The 25,596-nt window shown below is 39.5% G+C and overlaps 1 protein-coding gene across 1 annotated transcript in view; it reads left to right on the top strand.

Annotated features, from left to right (window-relative positions):
* LOC109927960 (acyl-coenzyme A oxidase-like protein) overlaps window positions 1-25,596 on the top strand; it is a 122,143-nt gene that overhangs the window by 7,647 nt on the left and 88,900 nt on the right. The window contains exons 4-9 of the mRNA XM_048596861.1: window positions 3,567-3,653; window positions 7,811-7,909; window positions 13,567-13,681; window positions 20,040-20,126; window positions 20,926-20,998; window positions 23,966-24,098. Coding sequence (XP_048452818.1) covers window positions 3,567-3,653; window positions 7,811-7,909; window positions 13,567-13,681; window positions 20,040-20,126; window positions 20,926-20,998; window positions 23,966-24,098 — 594 coding nt within the window. The remainder of the gene's footprint in view (window positions 1-3,566; window positions 3,654-7,810; window positions 7,910-13,566; window positions 13,682-20,039; window positions 20,127-20,925; window positions 20,999-23,965; window positions 24,099-25,596) is intronic.

Raw genomic sequence — 25,596 nt, 5'->3', positions numbered from 1 at the left:
AATAGGAAGATTACAATTTGGGATATATTGTCTGAAAGGAAGACTCAAGTAGATTCAAGAATACAGTTCAGAAGAGAACGGAGTGAATCCTTAAAGGAGAAAAATGATACCTGGCTTTTGGGGAAAGAGTAGGGGAGAGGGACTAATTGTATATTTCTTACAAACAGCTGGCACAAATATGCTTCTTTGGTGCAGCATCATAGGATATGTAGGACATCTAACAATGAAACAGGCCACTTCCCCAAGACAGTCTGTGCCAGCAGTTATACTTCACTTGAGCCTCAACATCCCATCATTCTTCACATTAGTCTGTCATCATAATCCCCTGTACCCTTCTCCCTTTTGTACTTATTTAGCTTCTCCTTAAATATAGCTGTTTGCTTCAACTACTACTTGTTTAAACGAGTTTCACGTTCTCACCACTCTTTTGCAGCAGAATCATAGAATCCCTACAGTGTGGAGACAGGCCCTTCGGCCCAACAAGTCCACACCGAACCTCAGAGCATCCCACGCAGACTCATCCCCCTATAACCCACCTAATCTAGGGCAATTTAGCATGGCCAATTCACCTAACCTGCACGTCTTTGGATTGTGGGAGGAAACCGGAGCACCCGGAGGAAATCCATGCAGACAGAGGGAGAATGTGCAAACTCCACACAGACACTGGAATCAAACCAGGGTCCCTGGCGCTGTGAGGCAGCAGAGCTAACCACTGAGCCACCGTGCCGCCCAGAAGTTAGTTTTGAATTTCCTATTGGACGTTTTGGTGGCCATCTTACATTGACCTCCAGTTGGATTATTCTCCAGAAGAAGAAACGTTCTCTGTAAATCTAATCAATCAAAACCGTTCATTATTTTGAATAACTTGATTAGGTAGGCCCTCAGTCTTTTCATTAATAGAAAAGAGACCCAGTCTGTGAACCCTTTTCCGATAATGTTTGCCCTTGCTTTACTGATATCATCCTTGTAAATATCATCTGTATGCTTGGGTACTCGTGTATCCTTTTTATAATATGGTGACCAGGACCATGTAGAGTACTTCAAAGGCAGAGGTTTCCTCTTCTTGGTGTTGGTGAAATGGATGGTGACAAGAGAAATTAATTGGATAAGTTTAGCTCTGGCAAGATATTTATTCCCCTCTTCTTGTCACCAATTTGATGAAGTTCAGTGCTAGAAAGTCCATTGAGGATCTCCACAGCCTGTCATCAATTAAGGATGGGTAACTAAAAAGCTTAAATAAAATTGTGATTCCATCTCACTTAGGACATTTCATGCCATTATATGTCCAGTAATCTGCTCTGAAGACTTTGTTCATATTTTCACAGCTGATACAAATTTCACCACAGCAGTTGAGATAATCCACAGCATTCTGGAACAATCAACAACTTCCTAAGTAAAACAAATGAAGGCCTTGAATAGTTTTCAGTGTGGACAATGTAACTGAACAGTAATTCAAGCATGAGGTCAAGAACACCAGAATGAGCGCTGTACTTTCCAGTCAATATAATTTATCATTGCATAAAAAAGGGTCAAACACTGTACGGATAACTGACAAATTTGCAAAGTGCATAATGGCAATCAGTTTTATAGCCAAAATAATGCTTAGATACTGTAAACCCAGAAAGCACTCCATTTACTATGATGGCCTGTTCCTGCTCCTCGTTTCCATGTTTCTATGATAATATTTTGTTCAAATTAGAATTTTCTCTCAAAATAAGCACTGGCACTGAAGTTTTCTTCCCTGCAGGAAGTCAAGTTACAGGAGTTACCAACTGCAGGATGGGTGAGCTTTTGACTCAATTAAAATCCATTCACTTAGAGTTAAAATGTGACCCGACATACTTAGATAAGTTTCAAGAAACAGTGGGAAAATCAAAACTGTCATTCTTGGGCTCAGGAGGGACTTGGGACACAAGAAGAGACATATTAGACTTAAATCGTTAATTCTGTTTCTTCCACTACTATGTTGCCAGACCTGCCATGCTTTTCCAGCATTTACTATTTTTAGTTCCAGAAGCCATTTGGTAAGGCACCACAAGCAAGGTAATTGCAGAAAATAAGAGCTCATGGTATAGGCACATTGAATGAAGAAGCAGATTGGCTGGCTTATAGGAGACAGACAGTATAAGACCAGAAGATGTAGGAGCAGAAGCATTCAACCGTCAAGGCTGTTATGCAAGTCAGTGAGAACATGGTTGATGTGATGCTCCCCAACACTCCTGCCTTTTCCCTAGAACCCTCAATTTCCCCCACTATTTAAAAATCTGTCTATCTCAGCCTTGCATAAACTTAATGACCCAGCCTTGATGTCCCTCTGTGATAAAGAATTCCACAGATTCACTACCCACTAAGAGAAAAACATCTTCCTCATCTCTGTCTTAAATGGGTGATCCCTTACTTGAGATTATGCCCCCTGGCCCTAGACTCTCCCACAAAGTGAAGCAACCTGTCTGCATCAAAATTGTATGATACAGCCCCTGATACAGATGTGTTTCCTGTGGATAGCCTAGGTGTCCAACAGCTCCCATGTGCTGCAGCATTTCACCTAACCTGCTATCTCTATTATATTTTATTTCAGTTATTAATTAAATTACGTTAGTATCCCTGCTGTTTACACTTGAAAAATGCCCCTTCTTAACTCTATATTTACTCATATCAATTTAGAGACCTAAACACAAACTGAAGACCTTATTTTTACATTGAAAACTAGAAGTACCGATCAATCCTATTTGCTAATCAACTGATTTGTTTAGGCAAAGATAACTAAGTATCTCTTCTTCCTCCATGAAACTCTTTGAGATGCTCACCTCCATCATTTCATTGTAAGTCACTCTCACAAGAGTGCACTAAGTTGCCTATTAAGATATGAACCCAACACAAAGACCCTACCTGAGTTGGATAATGAGAATCCAGCTAGTTCTTAATAAGGCTGCTGTTTCACTGCACCCTTTGAAAACAAACCTACTCAAATCTTGCAACTTCAGAATTTTAAATTTTAGATTTCAACTTAAATGCCAACTATAAATTACAATCTAAGTAGACTAAACTTGGTTTGTACAAATTAAAGACTTAGATACTTTCTTATTCAGTAAATCTATGCTCTCAACCAGTATTCACTTATTCCATTTATCTAGGTAGCTTTTCATTTCTTTTTCAGACCTCAGTATATCACACCAGTAACTTGAGATATTGAAGGAAAAAACAGAAATTGAGCTTGTTAACTCCGAAATAGTCTTTATCTTGCTGGTTGACCCAAAAGTGGCATGGATGAAATTTATGAGAATTTATTAAACCTAAGTTGAGAAGGTAGACTTGAGGAGAAAATGATCAATTGCACTAAATGAACATGAACGCCATTCCAAATTCCCATTTTTATCGCTCTATCATCCCCTTCGCTCCTCACTCAACATTGATTGCAGCTTTGGGAATTTGTGGTTCTGGAACTTCTGGCAATGTGAATCAATTGCCTATTTGGCCTGTATTGCAAACTTAATCAGGAAACCATCAGTGCTGAAAATGCGTCTAATTGTGTCAACCTTGCTTCTCTTCCTGTTCCTGTCCTGCAGATGGGTGTGGTCTGTTGGTTGTTTGGTGGGGCAATAATCAACCTTGGAAGCCAAGAACACATTGAAAAGTGGTTTCAACCCCTAAAGGTAAGTGATGCTATATACTTAAACAAAACTACACTATTATATATTTCATACAACCAATTTTTGCTGACCAGTTCAGTTTTTCAAAATTCACTATTCCAAAACCTTGTATGCATCAGATATTTATGATGCAACTAGCTCCTAGATTTCTACCCATTTATTTATTAGAGTCATGGAGTCATAGAGTTGTACAGCACAGAAACAGACCCTTTGTCCACTTGTCCATGCCGATAAGATATCCTATATTATTCCTGTCCCATTTTCCAGCATTTGACCCATATCGTTCTAAACCCTTCCTATTCATGTACCCATCCAGATGCCTTTTAGATGTTGTTATTGTACCAGCCTCCACTACTTTCTCTGGCAGCTTGTTCCATACACACACCACCCTCTGCATGAAAACATTGCCCCTTAAATCCTTTTAAAATCTTTCTCATATCATCTTACTCCTGTGCACTCTAGTTTTAGACTCGTCCATCCTAAAAAGGTTTTTTCAATTGTTGATCTAGAGGCAGATTTGGGGAGTCAGTGGCATAGTGGGCATTTCACTGGACTAGCTTTCCAGAATGTTCTGGGGGCATAAGATTGAACCCACCATGATAGATGGGTGAACTTGAATAAAAAGCTGGCCTAATGGTGACATGTAACTATTGTTGATTGACATAAAATTCCATCTGGTTTGCTAATGTCCTTTAGTGGGGGAAATCTGCCATTCTTATCTGATCTGGTCTATATATGACTCCAGATCCAAAGCAATGTGGTGGACGCCTAAATGGCTTCTGGGTAATTATGGATCTGTGATAAATGCTAGCATAGCCAGTGACATCCGTATCACCTGAACAAATAAAAATTAATTCCATTGTTTAATGCAGCAAAGGCCACTTATTTCAAAATAAGTTAATTTATTTTACTATCCTGTTGCATTGCTCTTAGATTTGCCATATTTCCTTTTATCCTACTGAATCCATTTATACTGCAATAGCTTTCCAAAATGTTCATGTACATTTTGATCATCTTTCATTTTACCCAGAAATGAGTCATATGATCCTTTAATGTACTTTTTAGGTTTGAAAGATATTGATGGGAAATACAGTTCTGAACACACACATACATTTTCCTAGTCCTGGAATATTTTTGGATAATTGAAATCTCCTACTTTCACAACCGTGCTTCTAGGTATCTCTCCGGTTTGTCCACAAGCTTCATTCATAACTTTATGTTGTACACCTGGTGATATTCATGTCCACCAGCATGGTGGTCCTTTTGTTGTTGCCCTGCTTAATTCAAAGAGAATCTATTTGGAATATTTCTTTATTCAATCTTGTGCTATAATATTGGCTCTGGTTTAATATTAGTATCCATTTCTTTTAAAATATAAATCTTATTTCTCTAGAAAGACTAAACAGATTATCTGGTCACATTTGATTTGATTTGTTATTGTCAAATGTACCAAGATACAGTGAAAAGTATTGTTTTGTGTGCTATCCAGACAAATCATAACCTACAAAAGTACATCAGGGTAATAGAACAGAATGCAGAAAATCGTGTTACAGCTACAAAAAAAGTGCAGAGAAAGATGGTAATATATGAGAGGTCCATTCATAAGTCTGATAACAGCAGGGAAGAAGCTGTTCTTGACTGTATTGGTACGTGTTTTCACACTACCACGGTTCCTACATTATCCTAGCAATTACACTTCAAAACAAGAGCATTATTAACTGTGGAGTGCTTTGGGAAGAATAGTAGTCACGAAGGCATTATACAAGTGCAAGTTTTCCTGTCCTGATGGGTTACCCTACATATCACTATTAAATGGGTCTTACTCTTCTGGAGCCTATGTTAATGAATACAGGATCTCCTCTGGGCTGTGTACTTTTACCTTTGCTTTTCTTCCTCTACGTGAATGGTTATTGATTAGGGCATGGTGACATTGCAATCCTGAAGTATGTCAATGGCACAGTATTTGTGGACCTTAAACGAAATAGTGAAATAAACCGTAAGAATTTGTTGGAGAAGTTTATGAAATAGTGCAATAATAACTATCTTAAACTGAATGAAAACAGGACAAACATACTACTTATAAACATTTGGAAAAAGCCAATTAAGAATATTGCTTCTATGAAGATGAAGATTCATGATCTGGACATTGAAATAATTATTAACCACAAGTATCTAGGTGTCAAAGTATATGTTTCATTGGTGTATTGATGTGGTAACCAAGAGATAAGAGCGATGATACTACCTCAGAAAAGTAAACTCCTTTTGAGTAGATCCAATTTGCATAAATTTCTTTTAGAGATAGTAGGAACTGCAGATGCTGGAGAATCCGAGACAACAAGGTGCAGGGCTGGATGAACACAGCAGGCCAAGCAGCATCATAGGAGCAGAGCATTTTTGATCTTATGGCACGTTTCTCTTGCTACTGTGGACTGAGGGGGAAAATAGTAGACTTTCTTTTTAAGGGTACAGAAATTATTGATTCAGGCTGAAAGGTTATTTGATAAGCCAATATTTCTTGATGAAATCTGCTGACAAACGCTTTTGACAAAAATAGTGTCATGAATAATGGGGATCACCGCTTAACTTATGGTTACTGTTGGATGCAATCAGGGAATTGTCTACAATCCCTCAAATGCAGGACGAAATTGGTTCCTGAACTTATCTGTACCGTTCTCTAGAAGAACATTGAACAGCAGTTTGATGAATGATTGAGAATTTGCATTAATCATGGGACTCACTAGTTAGTTTATTGCATTGGAATAATTGTTAATACATTTTAATTAAAGTTAGACCTCGGTAGTATGGTAATTGTCTTTCTTTTAATTCAATTATTAATTTTTATGTAATTGCTGAATTAATGAACAATGAACCCAAAATGAAGATCTGTAGGAAGAAGAAAGTGAAATTGAAATTTATTTATATCTAGGAGGGTTTAATTGCCTGTCCTGACCCAATTGAAGTCCTGTTTCAGCTGTTACTTTTACATATATTATGATTTTCTTTGTAATTTGACAAATCAAGTCCATTACTTTTTTTTTTCTCTTAATGTCCGGAAGTGTTATCACACAGAGCTGAATGACTTGCCCACCACCAAATCACAGTGTATTTCTTTTATTTTTAACTATCAACTGCCACCAGTAAAGCCTGTGCAGCCAATTGGATATTTATAGGCAAAGCCTGTTACAGGCAATGCAAACCATCAAAAGTGAGGGAGGGGTAAGGAGGACGTGAAGGGGCCAAATCAAAATGGAGTTGGGGGGGTGTTAATAAAGCAATGAATCCCCAGCGGTGCCCACGTCTTTCAAAAAGCATTGAGAGCTTTGGCGGATTCTGTGTACTCCGTCTCTAAGGACACCTGGGCAGGAATGTAACCACAGAAGATGGGCACTTCTTGTTTGTTTGTTTATACATGTTTGTTTACATTTCCTTGGTTCAGCAATTTTTGTGTTCTTTCCTTTTCCACATCTTGATCTTGTTTTAAGTGCCTTGTCCCGCTTAACCTCTTTCATCCTTATCACTGGCACACCTAAAGCTTGCCTTCCTTTCCAAGTTTTCAGTTCTTTTATTCAACACAGAAAGTTAGAATTAAAACAAGGTACTATATAACTGACTGACTGTACAGCAGCTGCTGACTTCTTGTAGTTTTTTTTTTGTTTTGAGGATCATCTTGTTTTACAGCTCTGTTCACAAAATTACACAAGACACAAAAACTTTTTCAGTTCACATTTGCAACGGACTGCCTAGAGCAACATAGTATTAAAAGTGTATCCTGACTGATTAGTGTTTGTAGGCCTGGCTTGGTGAGTATAACTCTTTCCTCTGTGTCACTGAGTTAAAGCATGCACACCAGGTGACTGAGAACATGGTAGCCATTTGAATGAAAGAACATGGGGAGATGAACAAAATGTAGTGTTTGGAGGTGAAAAGGGATTTAAATATGCAAAAGAGAATTTTATGCTTGACTACTTGTTAGCAATACAGCCAAGGTATCAAAGCCACAATACATAAGTACTTACTTTGTTACCGAATAGAGATAGAAATCATTTTGCCTTAGCAATGTATTGCAAACTGCATTTTGAAGCTAAACAGGAAATGAGTAAAAGAAGTCAACTCTTGTGTATTCATGTCATGCCTTTTGTTTCTCCCTAATCAAATTGTAGGACTTAAAATTTACTGGAATGTTTGCAATGACAGAACGTGGACATGGTAGTAATGTGAGAGGCATCCAGACCCTAGCAACATATGACCCAACAACAAAGGTAATCAATGGAATGATGCTAGGATCTTTCAACCAGAAATTAAAATATAATGGTTTTTAAGAACCTCATTCTAGAAAGCAAATAGAAACAATGTGTACATTATATCAATGATTATTTGTTATTTAAATGCCCAAGTTTGTGAGTGGTATATTTAAATCTTGAACAATTTCCACTTCATTGCTGCATAAACTGTGGTGAAAGAAAAAAAAAGTCATGTTTTGGCTAATCATACATTGGTACAACCCAGGCTTAATCTGTTATGAGTGCAAAAGGTATGAATTTGATACTCGAGTGAGTTATCTCCAAAACCATCTTTGCTCGTGCTTTTTATAATCCATGAGATATAAGTGGTAATCCTCAACTCCACTTTCCCACCTATTCCCATAACCCTTGGTTTCCTTTGCTGATTAAAAATCTGTCCATTTTAGCCGGGAATATACTTACTATACAGCCTTGACAGCCCTTTGCAGTAAAGAGTTCCACATATTCATTTCCCTCTAAGAGAAAAGATTCTTCCTCATCTCTCTTAAATTGGCAACCCCTTACTCAGAGATTTATTTCCTGTAGTCCTAGACTCTTAGATAAGCGAAAAGAACTGTCCATATCTGTCTTGTCAAGCCTCCTAAGAACCTTGTACATTTCAATGAAGTCTTCTCTTATTCTTCTAAACTCCAATGTGTATAAGCCCAATCTACTCAATGACTCATAAGCAAATCTCTCTCTATCTGGAATCAACTGAGTGAATGCTTCCAGTGCCTCCAAAGATGTATCTTTCCCCTGATAAAGAGACAGTATTCCAGCAGTGGTCTGATTAGTGCCTTGTATCATTTTAGCAAGATCTCCCAATGTTTACCTCAAAGGAAATGGAGTATAATGGTCAACAATCCATTTGCCTTCTCTATTTCCTGCTGAACTTGGATGTAGGAGTGGAAGGGTGGATTAGTAAGTTGGCGGACGATACGAAGGTGGGGCGAGTTGTGGATAGTGCGGACGGCTGTTCTAGGTTACAAAGGGACATTGATAGGATGCAGAGCTGGGCTGAGAAGTGGCAGTTGGAGTTTAACCCTGAAAAGTGTGAGGTGATTCATTTTGGAAGGACAAACTTGAAAGCAGAGTACAGGGTTAACGGAAAGATTCTTGGCAGTGTGGAGGAGCAGAGGGATCTTGGGGTTCATGTCCACAGTTCCCTGAAAGCTGCCACCCAGGTGGATAGAGGTGTTAAGAAGGCGTATGGTGTGTTAGCTTTCATTAATAGAGGGATTGAGTTCAAGAGCCATAAAGTTATGCTCCAGCTATACAAAACCCTGGTTCAGCCACACCTGGAGTATTGTGTCTGGTTCTGGTCGCCTCATTACAGGAAAGATGTGGAAGCGTTGGAAAAGGTGCAGAGGAGATTTACCAGGATGTTGCCTGGAATGGAGGGAAGATCTTATGAGGAAAGGTTGAGAGAGCTAGGGCTTTTCTCTTTAGAATGATGAAGGATGAGAGGTGACTTGATAGAGGTGTACAAAATGATCAGAGGTATAGATAGAGTGGACAGCCAGAGACTTTTTCCTAGGGTGGAGGTAGCTGTTACGAGGGGACATAGTTTTAAAGTGAGTGGAGGTAGATATAGGGGAGACGTGAGAGGTAGGTTCTTTACTCAGAGAGTGGTAGGGGCGTGGAATGAATTGCCGGAGAGGGCAGTGGAGTCAGCTTCATTAGGGGCATTTAAGCGGCTATTAGATAGGCATATGGATGATAGTATAAGGTAGGGGTGGAGGTTAGATAGACCTTAGGTTTCAGGTAAACGTTCGGCACAACATCTCTTTGTTCTATGTTTTATGTTCTATTGACTTGTAAAGTAGCTTTTTGTGATATATGCACGAGGATGCCCAGATCCCACGATGCTGCTGTTTTCTCACATATTCTCCATCTAAATAATATTCACCTCATCAATTCTTCCTAGCAAAATGCATAACCTCACATCTTTTCACATTGTATTCCATCTGCCAATATTTGTCCATCACTTAACCTGTTATTATTTCTCTGTATTATCCTCAGCACTTCTTTTTCCACCTATTTTGGTGTCATTCCCAAACTTGGCGATTGTGTATTTACTTCTGTCATCCACATCATTAACATACATTTTGAATAATTTGTGGCCCAGCACTGATCCCTGTGGCACTCCATTTGATACAGGTTGCCATTCTGAAAATGTCCCCTTTATTCCCACTGTCTCTCTTCTAATAATTAGCCAATCCTCTGTCTGTGCTGATATTACCATCACCAAATCTACAAGCTCTTATCTCATTTAGTAGACTAATTTAAGGTACCTTTATGCCTTTTGGAAATCAAAATATATCTACTGGTTCCTCTTTGTCTATCCTGTTTGTTACTCTTGCTTTTATTGCTCAGACCTTTTGAGTAAAGGAGTTGGGACATCATGTTGAGCTTGTACAGGACATTGGTGAGACCTCTTCTGGAGTACTGTGTGCAGTTCTGGTCACCCTGCTACAGGAAGTATATTATCATACTGGAGAGGGTTCTGAAAAGATTTACCAGGATGTTGTTAGGAATGAGGGATTTGAGTTCTAAAAATAGGCAGGATAGGCCGGGACTTTTTTCACTAGAGCGTAGGAGTTGAGGGGGGACCTCAGAGGTTTATAAAATCATGAGGGCCATAGATAAGGTGATTAGCTAGGGTCTTTTCCCTAAGGTGGAGGAATTCAAAACTGGGGGGGAGGGGTATATTTTTAAGGTGAAAGAAGAAAGTTTTAAAAAGGAGATGAAGGGAAACTTTTTTACAGAGAGTGCTTAGTGTGTGCAATGAACTGCCAGCGCAAGTGATGCATGCAGGTACAGTTACAATGTTTAAAAGACATTTGGATAAGCTCATGAACAGGAAAGATTTGGAGGGATATGAGTCAAGCACAGGCAGTTGGAACTAGTTTAGTCTGGGAACCTGGTCAGCGTGGACGAGTTGGACCAAAGGGTCGGTTTCCATGCTATATGACTTTATGAATCTATAACTGTAATAGATTTGTCAGATATGATTTCGCTTTCATGAAGCCGTGCTGATCATCTTGATTGTGTTACGGATTCTAAACACTCTGCTATTACATCCATTATATTGACTCTGACATCTTCCCAGTGACAGATGTTAAGCCAATTGGCCTTAAGTTACCTTTTTTTAGTCTTCCTCCCTTTTTGAATAAGGGAGTTTTCCAATCCTCTGGGACTGTAAGGATTCTGGGAAGATTACTACCAGTGCATCACTATCTCAGTAGCAACTCCTTATCCTAGGATGCATCCCATCAGGTCCAAGACGGGTCTTTTTAAAGAAGCTCTTGCACTTTTTTTTATTACTCATTAGTTCACTTGGTAGTTTATTTTCTTCCTTTTTTTTACATAGAAACGTAGAAACATAGGAGCAGGAGGTGGCCATTCAGCCCTTCAAACCTGCTCCGCCATTCATCACAATCATGGCTGATCGTCCAACTCAATAGCCTAATCCTGCTTTCTCCCCATAACCTTTGATCCCATTCACCCCAAGTGCTATATCTAGCTACCTCTTGAATACATTCAATGTTTTGCCATCAACCACTTCCTGCAGTAATGAACTTCACAGGCTCACTACTTTTTGGATGAAGAAATACATCCTTATCTCCATCCTAAATCATTTACCCCAAATCCTCATACTGTGACCCCTGGTTCTGGACATACCCACCATCGGGAATATCCTCCCTGCATCTACCCTGTCTAGTCCCGTTAGAATTTTATAAGTCTCTATTCATTCATCTGAACTCCAGCAAAAATGATCCTAACCTAGTCAATCTCTTCTCATATGTTAATCCGGCCATCTCCAGAATCAGCCTGGTAAATATTCACGAACAAAAACGAAGTTGCTGGAAAACTCAGCAGGTCTGACAGCATCTGTGAAGGAAAAAGCAGAGTTAATGTTTCGGGTCCAGTGACCCTTCCTCAGAACATGCAAAACATTTGTTGCACTCCCTTGAGAACAAGAGCATCCTTCCTCAGAAAAAGAGACCAAAACCGTACATGATATTCTAGGTAATTTTCCTTCTTGTTTTGATTTGCACACTCACCCAATCTGTCAAGATCATGCTGAAGGATCTCTGCATCCTCATCACAGTTCACCCTCCAACGCAACTTGGTATCATCTGCAAACTTTGAGATGTTACATTTTGTTCCCTCATCCAAATCATTAATATATATTGTGAATAGCTGGGGTCCCATCGTGGATCCCTGTGGCACCCACTAGTTACTGCTTGCCAATTTGAAAAGGACCCATTAATTCCTATTCTTTGTTTCCTCTCTGCCAACCAGTTTTCTATCCGTCTCAATACACTTCCCCCAATCCCATGTGCTTTAAACTTGCACATTAATCTCTTATGTGGGACTTTGTCAAACACTTTCTGAAAGTCCAAATATACCACGTCGACTGGCTCTGCCTTGTCAACTCTACTAGTTACATCTTCATAGAATTCCAACAGATTTGTCAAGCATGATTTCCCCTTCATAAATCCATGCTGACTCTGATCTTGCCACTGCTTTCTAAATGCTCTGCTATAAAGTCCTTGATAATGGATTTAAGAATTTTCCCCACTACTGATGCTAGGCTTTCTGGTCTATAATTCCCTGTTTTCTCTCGACCTCCCTTTTTGAATGTTAGAGTGACAATAGCTACTCTCCAATCTGCAGGCTCTGTTCCAGAGTCTATAGAATCCTTTGTTGTCTTTTAAAATTTCTTATGCAGTCCAAAAGTCATTGAGTATGCCTCCACAAAACTGGCTACACATCCCACCCGATTTAGGGCTGACAGTTGGGTGCCTTTGCAAATTGTGCTGGATTTTATTAATGGCAGTAGGCACCTGCTGTCATATTCTTTTATTGCAGTGTGGGAGTCACTGGCAATGTTGCTCATCTCTAATTGTTTTGAACTTGCTGGACCATTTCAAACAGCAATTAAGAATTAACTCACATTGGTCTGGATTGCACGTAGACTAGCAGCCTTACTTCCTGAAAGGATTTTGGGTTTTAGGACAATTGATCATAGTTTCATTGTCACCATGACTGGAGCTAGTTTTCAATTTCAGATATATACATTGAATTCAATTTTACAGCTTCTGTGCTGGAATTTGGACCCATCCTCAGACCCTCTGGATTACCAGTCCAGTTACATTGCCATTACATCCCTGTCTGTCCCTTGCTTGATTTGCAGACTTCTTGCAATGGCTGGTAATCATTTCTAACAATCTACAGGCTTTCAGCAGGTATTTCATTAGAAAGCATTTAAATTAATTCCTCATATTCTCATTGTACAACAGAATAGAGCAACAAAGATAGTTACCTGCTTTTTGTGCTGTATACATGAAGTTTCAGCCAGAGAATGTAATTACATTGTTATAATTTGGGTCTGTATTTTTATTGGATAATACTGCTGTTCCCATCAAGGTCCAGCAAGCCAGTGGGAAGTTAGCATTTGTGTACATGGTAGAATGCAGTGAATTAGCTGGTTTGGAATGATCCTTAATTATTAATTGGCTATGGTAGCAGAGGTACCCAACAACCATACTCCAGCAAGAAATTCATGATATTGGGAAAAGGTAAGAAATTTTGTGGTATAATAAAATTAAATCTCTTGCACTTTGTAGGAATTTATCATTCACACACCGTGTGAAGATGCAGAGAAAATGTATATTGGAAATGCAATGAAAGGAAACTACGCTGCCGTATTTGCTCAACTAATTGTCAGTGGACAATTGCTAGGTTTGTACATTTTAACTCTTTTTTTCATTAACTGCTTTGATTTTGCTGTGTCAGATGTACTATGTATTGGGGTGTTCCACTTTGCGGGATAAATCTAATATCAAACTTTTTTTATTTTCAACAAATGCTGTTCATTTAATTTCAGCTGTGAGCATTGCCTGTTGGATGTCAAGGGATGTGAATGAGGGCTTTTGTCCCTGCTTCTTATCCTTTTATATTTAACTCACAGATTCAAGATCAGTCGAGTAAGTGATCTATCTTACAGATGTGTATTAGTTACAGTTCACTAATTGGTTTATTCACAGAGAACAGTTAAGTGATCACACATTGGAGAACCATCAGTAACTGCAAGCTTGTACCTCACCAGGCAGTTCAGATATTTAATTCCGTTTATGCCATCGAAACATCACACCAAATGTTATCACAGGATATGGTATAACGTAAGCCAAGTGCTTTCTTTAGTCAAAAGCTGTACTACTCTGCCACTATCCAGTTTCCTTATCTTCAGGACTTCATCTCATGTTTCTGGTGAGCATACCACACACAAGACTAGCTGCTGCACGCATGACAAGAACTGTCATGAACATGGGCAGCAACAATATACTAAGATTTATGTTGGTACTGGTTTTGTTTGATTAATATACATGCAAGTTAAGTTTTAATTTCTCAGAAGAAAGTAATTGTGATGATTTGAGAATAATGTTTTAGCCAAGTGTGCAACATGCAAAAACAGAAATTGCTGAAGAAACTCGGCAGGTCTGGTAGCGTCTGTGAAGAGAAAACTGAATTAGCTTAGTTGGCTGGGCAGGCTCATTTGCAAAGCACGGTGACGTCAACAGTGTGAGCGGAGGTTACCATGAAAGTCCAGCCTTCTCAACCTTGCCTGAGGCATGGTGACCTTCATATTAAACTCACCACCTTTCTCTTATGGTCTTCTGGGGCTAGATTTATTAAAGATAATGTGCACAAATTTATCACATTTGGCAGAAAAATATTTATTTTCCACAAGTTTACATTAATTCTGCAAAAAAATAGTGTTAAGGAAGCCAGTGGAGTTAGATGGCCAGTCTGGTCTTTTCCTCTACTTTTAGTAGTCCACAGTTGAAAGGTTTGAGAATGATTGATTGTTTTACACAGCAGACTGTTGGCATATCAAAAGATTTGCCACAAGGAGTGATTGTTGCAAAGGCCATTACGTCATTTTATTCAATTCATGTTGAATCAGGGGATGATCTAAAGTTGTACTGAAATTAGGAAGAAGCATAATTTAGTTTCCAACAACAATATTGAGTGAAATGGCTTCCTCCTGTGCTGGAACCCTCTGTGGTGAAATGGGTAAATGTGTGAATGAATTTACTGGAAGGAAAGGGGTTGGCTCTGGCTATATTTGGGAGAGGAAGAAGGTTAGCATGTGGCTGCATTGTTAAAAATAAAGCTTCTGGTGTGTCACCTTCACTAATGAAGGCCTAGTCATGTTACTTAGAGCAGGACTAATAATACTGAAATACTCAATAACTTATGTTTTGAAACAAGTGTTAAATTCGTGTATCTTAGTGAGCAACAAAAAGGCATTTTAAATTTTGATCTTGTAAGAAATAACTTTACGTGACTTTTTAAATTACGTTTTAGTAGCTGAGCTTGTTTCACTCGTTTACAGTAAATTTGGAGCTTTGGTTAAGGCAAAACATTTTGTAAGTTTAGTGGGCAAACAAAAAAGCTAAATTAGCTTGGTACAAATGTTACCTAACATGACAGTCAAGCTTCAGGTTCTGCCTTAGAATTGCAATTTGCTGGCTTTACTTTTGTCTTGAAAAAGCCTGCAATTTACCTCCAAAAGTATGGAACATTTAACATTCAACCTGAGCCTTTAGTGTGAGGCCTTTTTCAGTTCTCATTTCTCATTTCTTATTACTTATTAAATTTGACCACTCAACCAGTGACACAGACAGAAGAATGTCATTCCGTCCATAGTGCCTGCACTTAACTGTTTAAAATTGTAATAGCAGAAAAATAGATTACTCTATGGATGTGGGCATTGCTGGTTAAGCCAAGATTAATTGCCCATCCCTAATTGCCTTTGGGAATGTGATGGTGAGCCTCCTCATTGAACTTCTGTACACCACCTTGTGTGGATACACACACAGCTCTGTACGGAAGGGAGTTCCAGTCCTAGTAAAGGATATGTTTCCAAGTCAGTACGGTGACTGGCTTGGAGGGGAACTTGCAGGTGGTGGTGTCCCCTTATATCTGCTGCTCTTGACCTTCTAGATGGTCGAGGCTGTGGATTTGGAAGGTACAGAAAAGTACTGCAAAGAAAACATTTTCACAAATTTTAACACACAAGTATTTGTCTAACTATTTATTCTTTCTTGGGACGTGGGTGTGATCGGCTAGTCCCAGCATTTATTGCTGATTCCTAATTGCCAAGAGGGTAGTTAAGAGTCAACCATGTTGCTGTTGTTCTAGAGTCTCATTTAGGCAAGACCAGGTAAAGATGGCAGGCTTCCTTACCTAAAGGGCATTAGTAAATCATACTAGTTTTTACAGCAATTGACAGTGCAGTTTGCCATTAGTTTAGCTTTTACTCATTCCAAATTTTTATTGAATTCAAATTTCACCTTTTGGCCCAGTAGGAGTTGAGCCCATGTCCCCAGATATTAGCCTGAGACTCTGGATTACGGTATTATTGCCTCCCCCATTCCTCGTTGTGCACATGTATTCTTGGTGGATGAAGCTTGTTTGTGAGCTTTACCAATGGCCTTGCTTGCAGCACCCTCTGGTGGTCAATGATTGTATTTACTAATATGGTTGAAATTGTTGACGTAAGAACATAAAACAGGAGGAAGATGAACATTCAGTCCCTCAAACCTCCTCCACTATTCAGTAAAAGATCATGGCTGGTCAGTGTGGTCTGAATGCCACTGCTCTACCTGCCTCCCCTAACCCTTGACTACCTTGTGTAGCAAGGTGTACTCTACACTCATCTAAGCAAATCTGAAAACTTTATTTCCGTAACTATTAACAAGACTTGGTAGGAGATGCCATGCTTCTGCAGTCTTACAGATACCAGCTCAAGTTTCATGTCATCTGATGTCACTTAATGATTGTAAATATATTATTAGTCCTTCTTTTACATAAAAAGAAAAGGAAATTCGCAAACATACAAAGTAATCATATGAAATTGCTCAGTAACAGGAGTGAACAGGCTAGGACTCTTTTCCCTGAAAAAAGGCAAGAGCTCACTGATAGAGGCAGTGATAGCCTGTTTTACCACTAACATTTAATAGTTATATTCCCATTTTGTCCTGGGAGAGATATTAGAATGTGTGGACTGTTTTGGCACTGTCTTGGACAGTGAACACATTCGTGCAGTGGGGTAGCTGTTTCGTAGTAGACAAGGACTTTTCTGAGATTCCCTCGGAAAATAGAAGTGGAGAGATGCACTTCTGGATCAGAATCTACAACAAGATCCTGCATGGTCTGCAAACGCTGTAGCTGGCTGGGGATATCCTCAGGTATTTCTAAACCTTTTCTCCAAAGATCGTCATTCTCCTATTCCCTGGAACTGCATCATATTTGACCAGCTGCACTGAGAAAACATGTCTGAAGACTTTTGTTTGCAAAACTATTTGGTTATGTTAACATAGCGCACAAAATTGTTTGGAACCCTTACAGAGACAATATATAGGTGTAAGTAGTAGGAAGGTGAGGATTATGGTGTCCTACTGTGACTATCCAGTTATCTTTGCTTTCTGTTGCCTCAGCTGCATGACAAAATGAAAACATGTTCTATTGTAAGGTGCTTGTATGTTTTCAACAGTGTCACAATCACTCAAACAGTATTCTATTGTAGATTTTACAAAAAAAAAATCCTTTTTCAGACACTATACCTTATTTTTTGCAAGAAGAACTAATTGTTACAATCATAAAAATAATATACTATCTGAAAATGTACAATTCGTTGGAAAATTAGTTCCACAGTTGACCTTCTCTGATCAAAATGGTACCTGACGCTAAAGCCAAGGGGATTTGGAGACCACAGCACCTTTTCTTCCTTCAAAATTCTTGCCTTTCAAGTGTGTTTCCAGAACAAAAACAAGACTTCTTATTATCCAAGACTTCTTTTCTTTCAATTTTTCAAATACTGATGAATTTGCTGTGTATTTATAGCATTGTTTAAATAACAATAATTGACATCTGTGGAAATGTGAGTAGAAGATTAGGCAGTAAGTCAGTAATTGACTATGGTTGTTTCATTGCTAGGGCATTGAAAGCGCATCAACAGAATGTGACTGGTTAGGGTTGAGATGCGTATATTGTCTTGCCAGAAGGATGCCCTTTTGCTTGATTATGTTGAATGGTCAACATTTTCTTGCTGGATGCTTTCCTTTAATTTTATTTCATTTACTGTGAAGAATGAAGAATTTGGTAAGTTAAAGAGAGTCTTGAGATGGTGCAAGTTTTACCTCTGCTTATTGGAAGGGTTTGATGGACTGAAATACCTTTCCTCATTCTTTGTGTTTTCTTTGGAAACAAAAACAAACGGTTGATGGCTCCTAGAATGTTGAGAAGTCACGTGAAGCATTTTAGAGGGATGAATGTCAATAAGGTGGTTTGCCTTCTCTTATCCACAACTGTTTTCATTTCTTAAAGGAAAATATAAAATATTTTTAAACAAGAACCTCAAGATGTTGCTCATGTATGGGCTGTGTCTTCTATTGTGCAGTCTTGAAAGGACTACATGTACTGGAGAAATGAGATGGCTGAGTTGCAACCTTGTCTTCAGCTTATGGTGTTTGCCAGCACGGTTCCCTGCTAGACCAGTGGGACCTTGATTTGCTGTTCTATTCTATTTTGCTCTCTCCACCCCGCTACTGCACTGTTACACGTCACTGGGGTAATACAATGGAAGTCAAGCTCCAGTATTCCGGGATGTATCACAAAAGTTAAAGATTTTGTAAAAGTACACAAAATTCATTGATTTACCTGTCTTCAGATCTGGACTGACAGAAAGCATAGAACAAGATTTCTTTACAAGGGTTGCTCTATATTACAAACAAGTAGATTCTGTCTATGGGTAAACTTAGAACGTAGAACAATACAGCACAGGAATGGGCCCTTTGACCCATGACGTTGTGCCAAACACGACACCAAATGAAACTAATCCCTCTATCTGCCCTTGGTCCATATCTCTCCATTCCTTGCATTTTCACGTGTTTATCTAAAAGTCTTTTAAATGCCCCTATTGTATCTGCCTCCACCACCATCCCTGGCAGCGTGTTCCAGACTCCTACTACTCTGTCTGTGAAAAAACTTGCCCCTCACATCTCCTTTGAACGTAACCCCTCTCGCCTTAAATGCATGCCCCCTAGTTTTAGACATTTCAACTCTGGGGAAGAGATTCTGGCTGTCAACCCTATCTATGCATTTCATAATTTTAGGAATTTCTGTCAAGTCTCACCTCAGGCTCTGCCGCCCCTGAGGAAACAGCCCGAGTTTTTCCAGTCTCTCCTTATAGCTTATACCCTCTAAGGCAGGCAGCATCCTGGTAAACCTCTACAGCACCCTATCCAAAGCCTCCACATCCTTCCTGTAATGTGGCGACCAGAATTGAATGCAGTTATGAATTGTTGCCACATAACTCTACTGGTTAAAACTCTAACACCGTGTACACACAGGCAGACAGACACAAGCACTGAAAAAATCATTGGTGTTATAAATGGAGTGCAAAGCTGGAAAGGTAGTTCAATGGTCCCTGTCCACAAATTTTGCTGAGATGATTCTCTTTGCTAAGCAGGACTTGCTGTTTATCGATCTCTATCTTCTCCAGGTATTTTCACTTGCCTGAAGGAGGCATAGAGCAACTGGTTCACAACTTAAAGTCTCTGAGTTTGGCATTTAAAGCAAAAGCTTGCAGCAACTGGTTAAGGAACATAAATTGGCTTTCTTCAGGCTTTACTTGCATTTTTACTGCAAAGAAAAGGACAGCACCTTCCTTTCTAGAGTTCCAATGGCTTCTCCATCTTGTTCACACCCATAAGCTGTTCAGGTATCTGGGAGCCAATCATGTAGTTGCTGGCAGGTACAACTCATTTATTATCGATAACTAACTGTCTGTGGAACAATGACTAATCAGCTGCAGGTGGATGGGATGTGTAGTTACTATATTTATGATAAACTGGTGGTGTAAGGTACATTCCTCGAGTAGAAACGATGTTACAGCCAGAGGAGAAGTAATCTGTTATAATTTTACTTATTCCTTTCCTCCTTCCCGCATGAACACGGTTTTACAAAATATTAACGTGGACCTCCGCTTTTAAGATACCTCATTTTTATATTTGTTTTATTTTGTACCCAGGGCCTCACTGTTTTATTGTGCCTGTTCGAGATGATGCAGGCAACATGTACCCAGGAGTCACAGTAATTGACATGATGCACAAAGAGGGTGAGTTGGCGAATGTTTTGATGCAGAATCAGGACCCGAATTAACAGCCCACAATTTGCTATCCAAAACACTTGTTAATATCTTACACAATCTTGACAATAACATCACACAAGGGGTAGATGTGCTGTTAAATGCTGGAATCCAAACGTTACTGTGAGATGTACTGTCTTGCTGTAGGCTTTGTAAAAATGACATCTTGCTGACATCATTGAACTTAATTGTGTGAAATTGCTGTACTGGCATAGTTGATAAGAATAAGCTAACAACAGAAAAAGTGACACAAAAAAGAGTTTTGGAGCCATACAAGGACCAGTTAAATTTATCTATGACTGGACTAGATGTTGAAAATTCATTTGCTGATGTGTTCAGTGATAATTACCGTCCATTAATCTCTCTAACACTGAAAATGAACTGCTACAGGTGTGGAATCTCATTCTTTTATGTTTTAATTGTTGGAAATGTTAAAATATATTGTATTCTTGAAGTTCACATAGAGAACTCCTTGAAAGATAACTGTGTACACTTTTATCCGATGAGGGTTGGAAACAGTGTTTCCGATCCTGACAGGAAGATTTGGCAGATCTGCCCATTTTATGGTTGGGTGTAGGGTAGCCAAGAAGTTGAATGACCTTGCATTCCTTTGCCATTTTGTTTTTCAAAAGGCCTGCAGTTTGAATTCATTTGGGAAGGGCATAAACTATTTTACACCAGAGTGACTGCGAGAACTTCCAAGGTATGGTACAATGCTAACTTTTTTCTTCTTTTTATTTCCTCCCACCACCCTTTTCCTGTTCCTCAGGTCTAAATGGCGTTGATAATGGGATTCTAGTATTTGACAACGTTCGAATTCCAAAAGAAAATCTTCTTGACAAGTTTGTGTTTCTTCATTCCTCTTCTCTGTAGATGTATATTATATGGCAAGAATTTTTACAGCGGCAAAAATTGACATCTTAACATCAGATTGTGCCAAAAAAAATTAAATCAGATAATTGAAGTTGAAGGAAGGTTGGGATAAAAATTACCTTCTGTGCGAGTAAACAAATCTCTTTTGGCCTTCAGAGACATTGAGGTCTTCAGCACAGAATAAGGCCCTTTTAGCCCATTGAATCTGTGCCAATCAAAATCAGGCACCGAGCTATAAACCATTTCGCCAGGGACCTGGGTTCAATTCCACCCTCGGGCAACTGTCTGTGTGGAGTTTGCACATTCTCGCTGTGTCTGCGTGGGTTTCCTCTGGGTGCTCTGGTTTCCTTCCAAAGGTATGCGGGCTATGTGGATTGGCCATGCTAAATTGCCCTTAGTGTTCAGGGATGTATAGCTTAGGTGGGTTATAAGGGGATGGGTCTGGGTGGGATGCTCTGAGGGTCGGTGTGGACCTGCTGGGCAGAAGGGCCTGTTTCCACACTGCAGGGATTCTATGATTTCTGTTCTAACCCTATTCTTCAGCACTTGACCCATTGCCTTGTGTGCCTTGGCATCACAAGTGTATGTCTACATATTTCTTAAATGTTATGAGGGTTTCTGTCTCTACCATCCTTACAGGCAGTGAGTTCCTGATTCCCACCACCCTCTTGGTGAAAAAACTTTACTTCACATCGTGTCTAAACCTGCTGCCTCTTACCTTAAATCTATGCTCCATGGCCATTAATCCCTCCGCTAAGGGGAATAGTTTCTTCCTCTCTATCTTATCTATGCTCCTTATAATCTTATACATCTCAATCGTGTCCCCACACAGCCTCCTCTGCTTTAAGGAAAACAACTACAGTCTTTCCAATCTCTCTTCATAATTAAAACTCTCCAGCCCAGGCAACATCCTGGTAAATCTCCTTTGCACCCTCTCCAGTGCAATCATATTCCTCCTACAGTGTGGTGTCCAGAACTCACCCAATACTCTACCTTTGGCCTAAATAGCATTTTATGCAGTTCAGGCGTAACTTCTCGGCTCTTAATGCTTTGGCTAATTGAAGGAATCATTTTTGTGCTGTATTTTCTAACTTGTGATGACCCATTATTTTGGGTCCCTACTTCCCTTTCAAGTAGCATATAAATTATATGGATTGAAGTTGATATATGTAAAGAGAGAAAGATATTCATATGTGGTATGAACTGCCAGAGGAAGTGGTAGATGCAAGTGCAGTTACATTTAAAAGGCATTTGGACAGGCACATGAATAGGAAAGACTTAGAGGGATATGGGCGAAACACAGTCAAATGGGATCAGTTTAGTTTGGATAAGATACATGAGAAAACTGCTGAGTAGATGAAGGGAGGTATTTCTTTCATCAGAGACTTGTCTTCGAATTGTTCACTGGTGCAAGTATCAGAATGCAGAAGTCAACTAAGAAGCCACTGGTGTTGGAAGGCAATGCGTATTTGAGTGAGTTAAGATGAAGTAGTTTTGTGCATTAGTTCTGGCAACCTGTTTCCTCAGATGTTCTTGATATATCATGTAATTTTGAAGGAATCTTTCGGGATTTTTCTTGAATTCACAGCAAGTTTTTTTCTTATGTTGGTCATCCCCAAGATTTGATTGGTAAAATGGGACAGCATCAGCTGCAGAGGAGAGGATTGAATGGTGCGGATGGTCCCCTGACTTTTTGTTTTCTTTGTGGTATAACTGCCAATTGTATTTAATCCATTGTTTTTTATTTATTCATTTTGTGGGATGTGGGTGTCACTGGCTGGGCCAGCATTTCTTGCCCGTCCCTAGTTGCCCCTTGAGAAGGTGGTGATGAGCTGCCTTCTTGAACTGCTGCAGTCCTCCTGCTGTGGGTTGACCCACAATGCCATTAGGGAGGGAATTCCAGGATTTTGACCCAGCGACAGTGAAGGAACAGTGATATATTTCCAAGTCAGTATGGTGAGTGACTTGGAGGGGAACTTGGTGGTGGTGGTGTTCCCATATGTCTGATGCCCTTGTCCTTCGAGATGGAAGTGGTCGTGGGTTTGGAAGGTGCTGTCGGAGGATCTTTGGTGAATTTCTGCAGTCATCTTGTAGATGGTACACACTACTGCTACTGAGCGTTGGTGGTGGAGGGAGTGGATGCTTGTGGATGTAGTGCCAGTCAAGCGGGCTACTTTGTCCTGGATAGTGTCAAGCTGCTTGAGTGTTGTTGGGGTTGCACTCATCCAGGCAAGTGGGGAGTATTCCATCACACTCCTGACTTGCGCCTTGTAGATGGTGGACAGGCTTTGGGGAGTCAGGAGGTGAGTTACTCGCTGCAGTATTCTTAGTCTCTGACCTGTTGTTGTAGCCACTGCACTTATGTGGTGACTCCAGTTGAGTTTCTGATCGATGATCACTCCCAGAATTATGTTCGTGGGGGATTAAGTGATGGTAACACCATTGAATATCAAGGGATGGTGGTTAGATTGTTTCTTGTTGGTGACGGTCATAGCTTGGCATTTGTGTGGCACGAATGTCACTTGCCACTTGTCAGCCCAAGCCTGGATATTGTCCAGATCTTGTTGCATTTGGAAATGGACTGGTTCAGTGTCTGAGGAGCTGCAAATGGTGCTGAACATTGTGCAATTGAAAGGTGTCTGTAGTTATTATTCTGACATCATGGATTTTATTCATGAAATCTCAGCTCTGTTTCTAGATTGCCATGTGTACAAACCAAACTTGCAATGGAGAAGGATATGGGGTGGTGGAAGTAGGTAAGATCACAGAAAAGCAATACAGCATTGATTTGAGAGGCATTGAGAAGGGACATTGAGTAGGGACACTTGTGTCTGAAATGGTAATTTTTCAGTTAATAAAGCCTTCAAGGCCAGAGCCTTGTCAGGCATAACACATGTGCAAGTACTGAAGATGCATTTTCTGCTTTCTTTACACAGGTTTGGTTCTGTATCTGAGAACGGAGTTTATGAATCACCCATTGCAGACAGAGGTCTGAGGTTTAATGTTATGCTAGCAGCCCTTACACCAACAAGAATTGCCTTAATATTTCAGGCTTTGGGAGCAATGAAGGTAAGTACATTTTCTAACAAATTTGTCATATCTACAAAATAAAGTAGAAGAATAGTAAAATAGTACATCCTTTATCAATGGCACGCTGCCCACCTCATACTTCCTCACCCCATCAGTGAAGCATAGTGCTCCCTCTTTCCATGATAGTTGGTAGCTTAAAGGCTGCTTCTGAACTATTAGTGAATTCAATAGTTCATGTTGAGACAGTTTCTCAGTCCAGACCTGTGTTAATTGTAGGACCTTGCATTTTATGGTTGTTTTCAAGGAACCAGACTGTTTGCACCTGGTGCACACTTTTACAGGACAAAACAATGCCACCTTGTTGATGATTAACCATCTAATCCTCAAATGAAAAAGTCTAAGCAAACAGACTGAAAACAGTATCAAACGTTTTGAAGAAGGGTAACTGGACCCGAACGTTGACTCTGCTTTCTCTCCACAGATGCTGCCAAATCTGCTGAGTTTCTTCAGTTATTGTTTTTGTTTCAAGCTACCTCTGGGTATTTTAACATTGACCATGGTAAAAGCCTATCCTATTCACTCTTGTCTCAGCTTGTGTGAAAGCACCTGACCCCTTTGACTGAGATCAAGACAGAACAGCTTGTAACATTTCTGAGGAGCCCTGCCATGCACCACATTTGATCTCGGGATGTACGTTTATAAGTTGAGCCGCAGCAAGCTAGGAGTCTTGTCTGACTTACGTAGCTGTTCCCAATGGATCTTCTGGTTTCTTCCCTGATTAATTGAACATTGCAAACTATTTTACCTGCTGGGAGTTTGTGTGCACAGAGACTGGTTATTTTTAGTGGTACAAAAGTGATTTAAAGGACTGATCTTCCATCCCTGTGCATAATGTTTAAAATTGTGCATTCAGACTTTAAAATACAATTTTACTGAGATAAAGACTGCACAAAAACAAGAAATGTGATTGCATAGTTTTGCTTCAATCTAAGGGAGACCATCACAATGTCATAGCTAAACATAAAAGCAAATAAAATACTTACATACGCATTAAAAAAACAAATGAGGCTTTGTTCAGGACAGACTATTAAGAGATGGACAGGATAAAATGACAGCTAATGATAGAGAGCTGACAGAAATAAAATAATTATTGTGCTTTGGTATTTGCCAGAGAGAGAACAAGAAATAGACATTGGATGAAAAGATGAGTATTGAGATCAGGGTATTTTACATTTTACAAAAGGATCTATTAAGTAAGCTAGCCAAACTCAAAGAGGATAAAACCTTTAGTTTGAATGGATTACACCTCTGCATTTAAAAATAATCCAGAAAAGACATGGCAGGTACTTTACCACACATATTAAATAATTTCTTGGGGGGGGAAAAAATGTGCGGTTTCAGAGGACTGGCAGATAGCTAATAAAGTATGTATATTTAAGGACAGGAATAAACATATCCAGGGAATTAAAGACTAGTTAATGTAATGTCTGTGATAAGAAAAATAATGAATATCACACTAAAGGAGAGAATATAAGTG

Source organism: Rhincodon typus, chromosome 5, assembly GCF_021869965.1.
Source record: "Rhincodon typus isolate 14 chromosome 5, sRhiTyp1.1, whole genome shotgun sequence".
Classification (NCBI taxonomy): Eukaryota; Metazoa; Chordata; class Chondrichthyes; order Orectolobiformes; family Rhincodontidae; genus Rhincodon; species Rhincodon typus.
The sequence above is the reverse complement of the archived record's forward strand: the minus strand, read 5'-3'. Positions and strand labels throughout refer to the sequence as shown.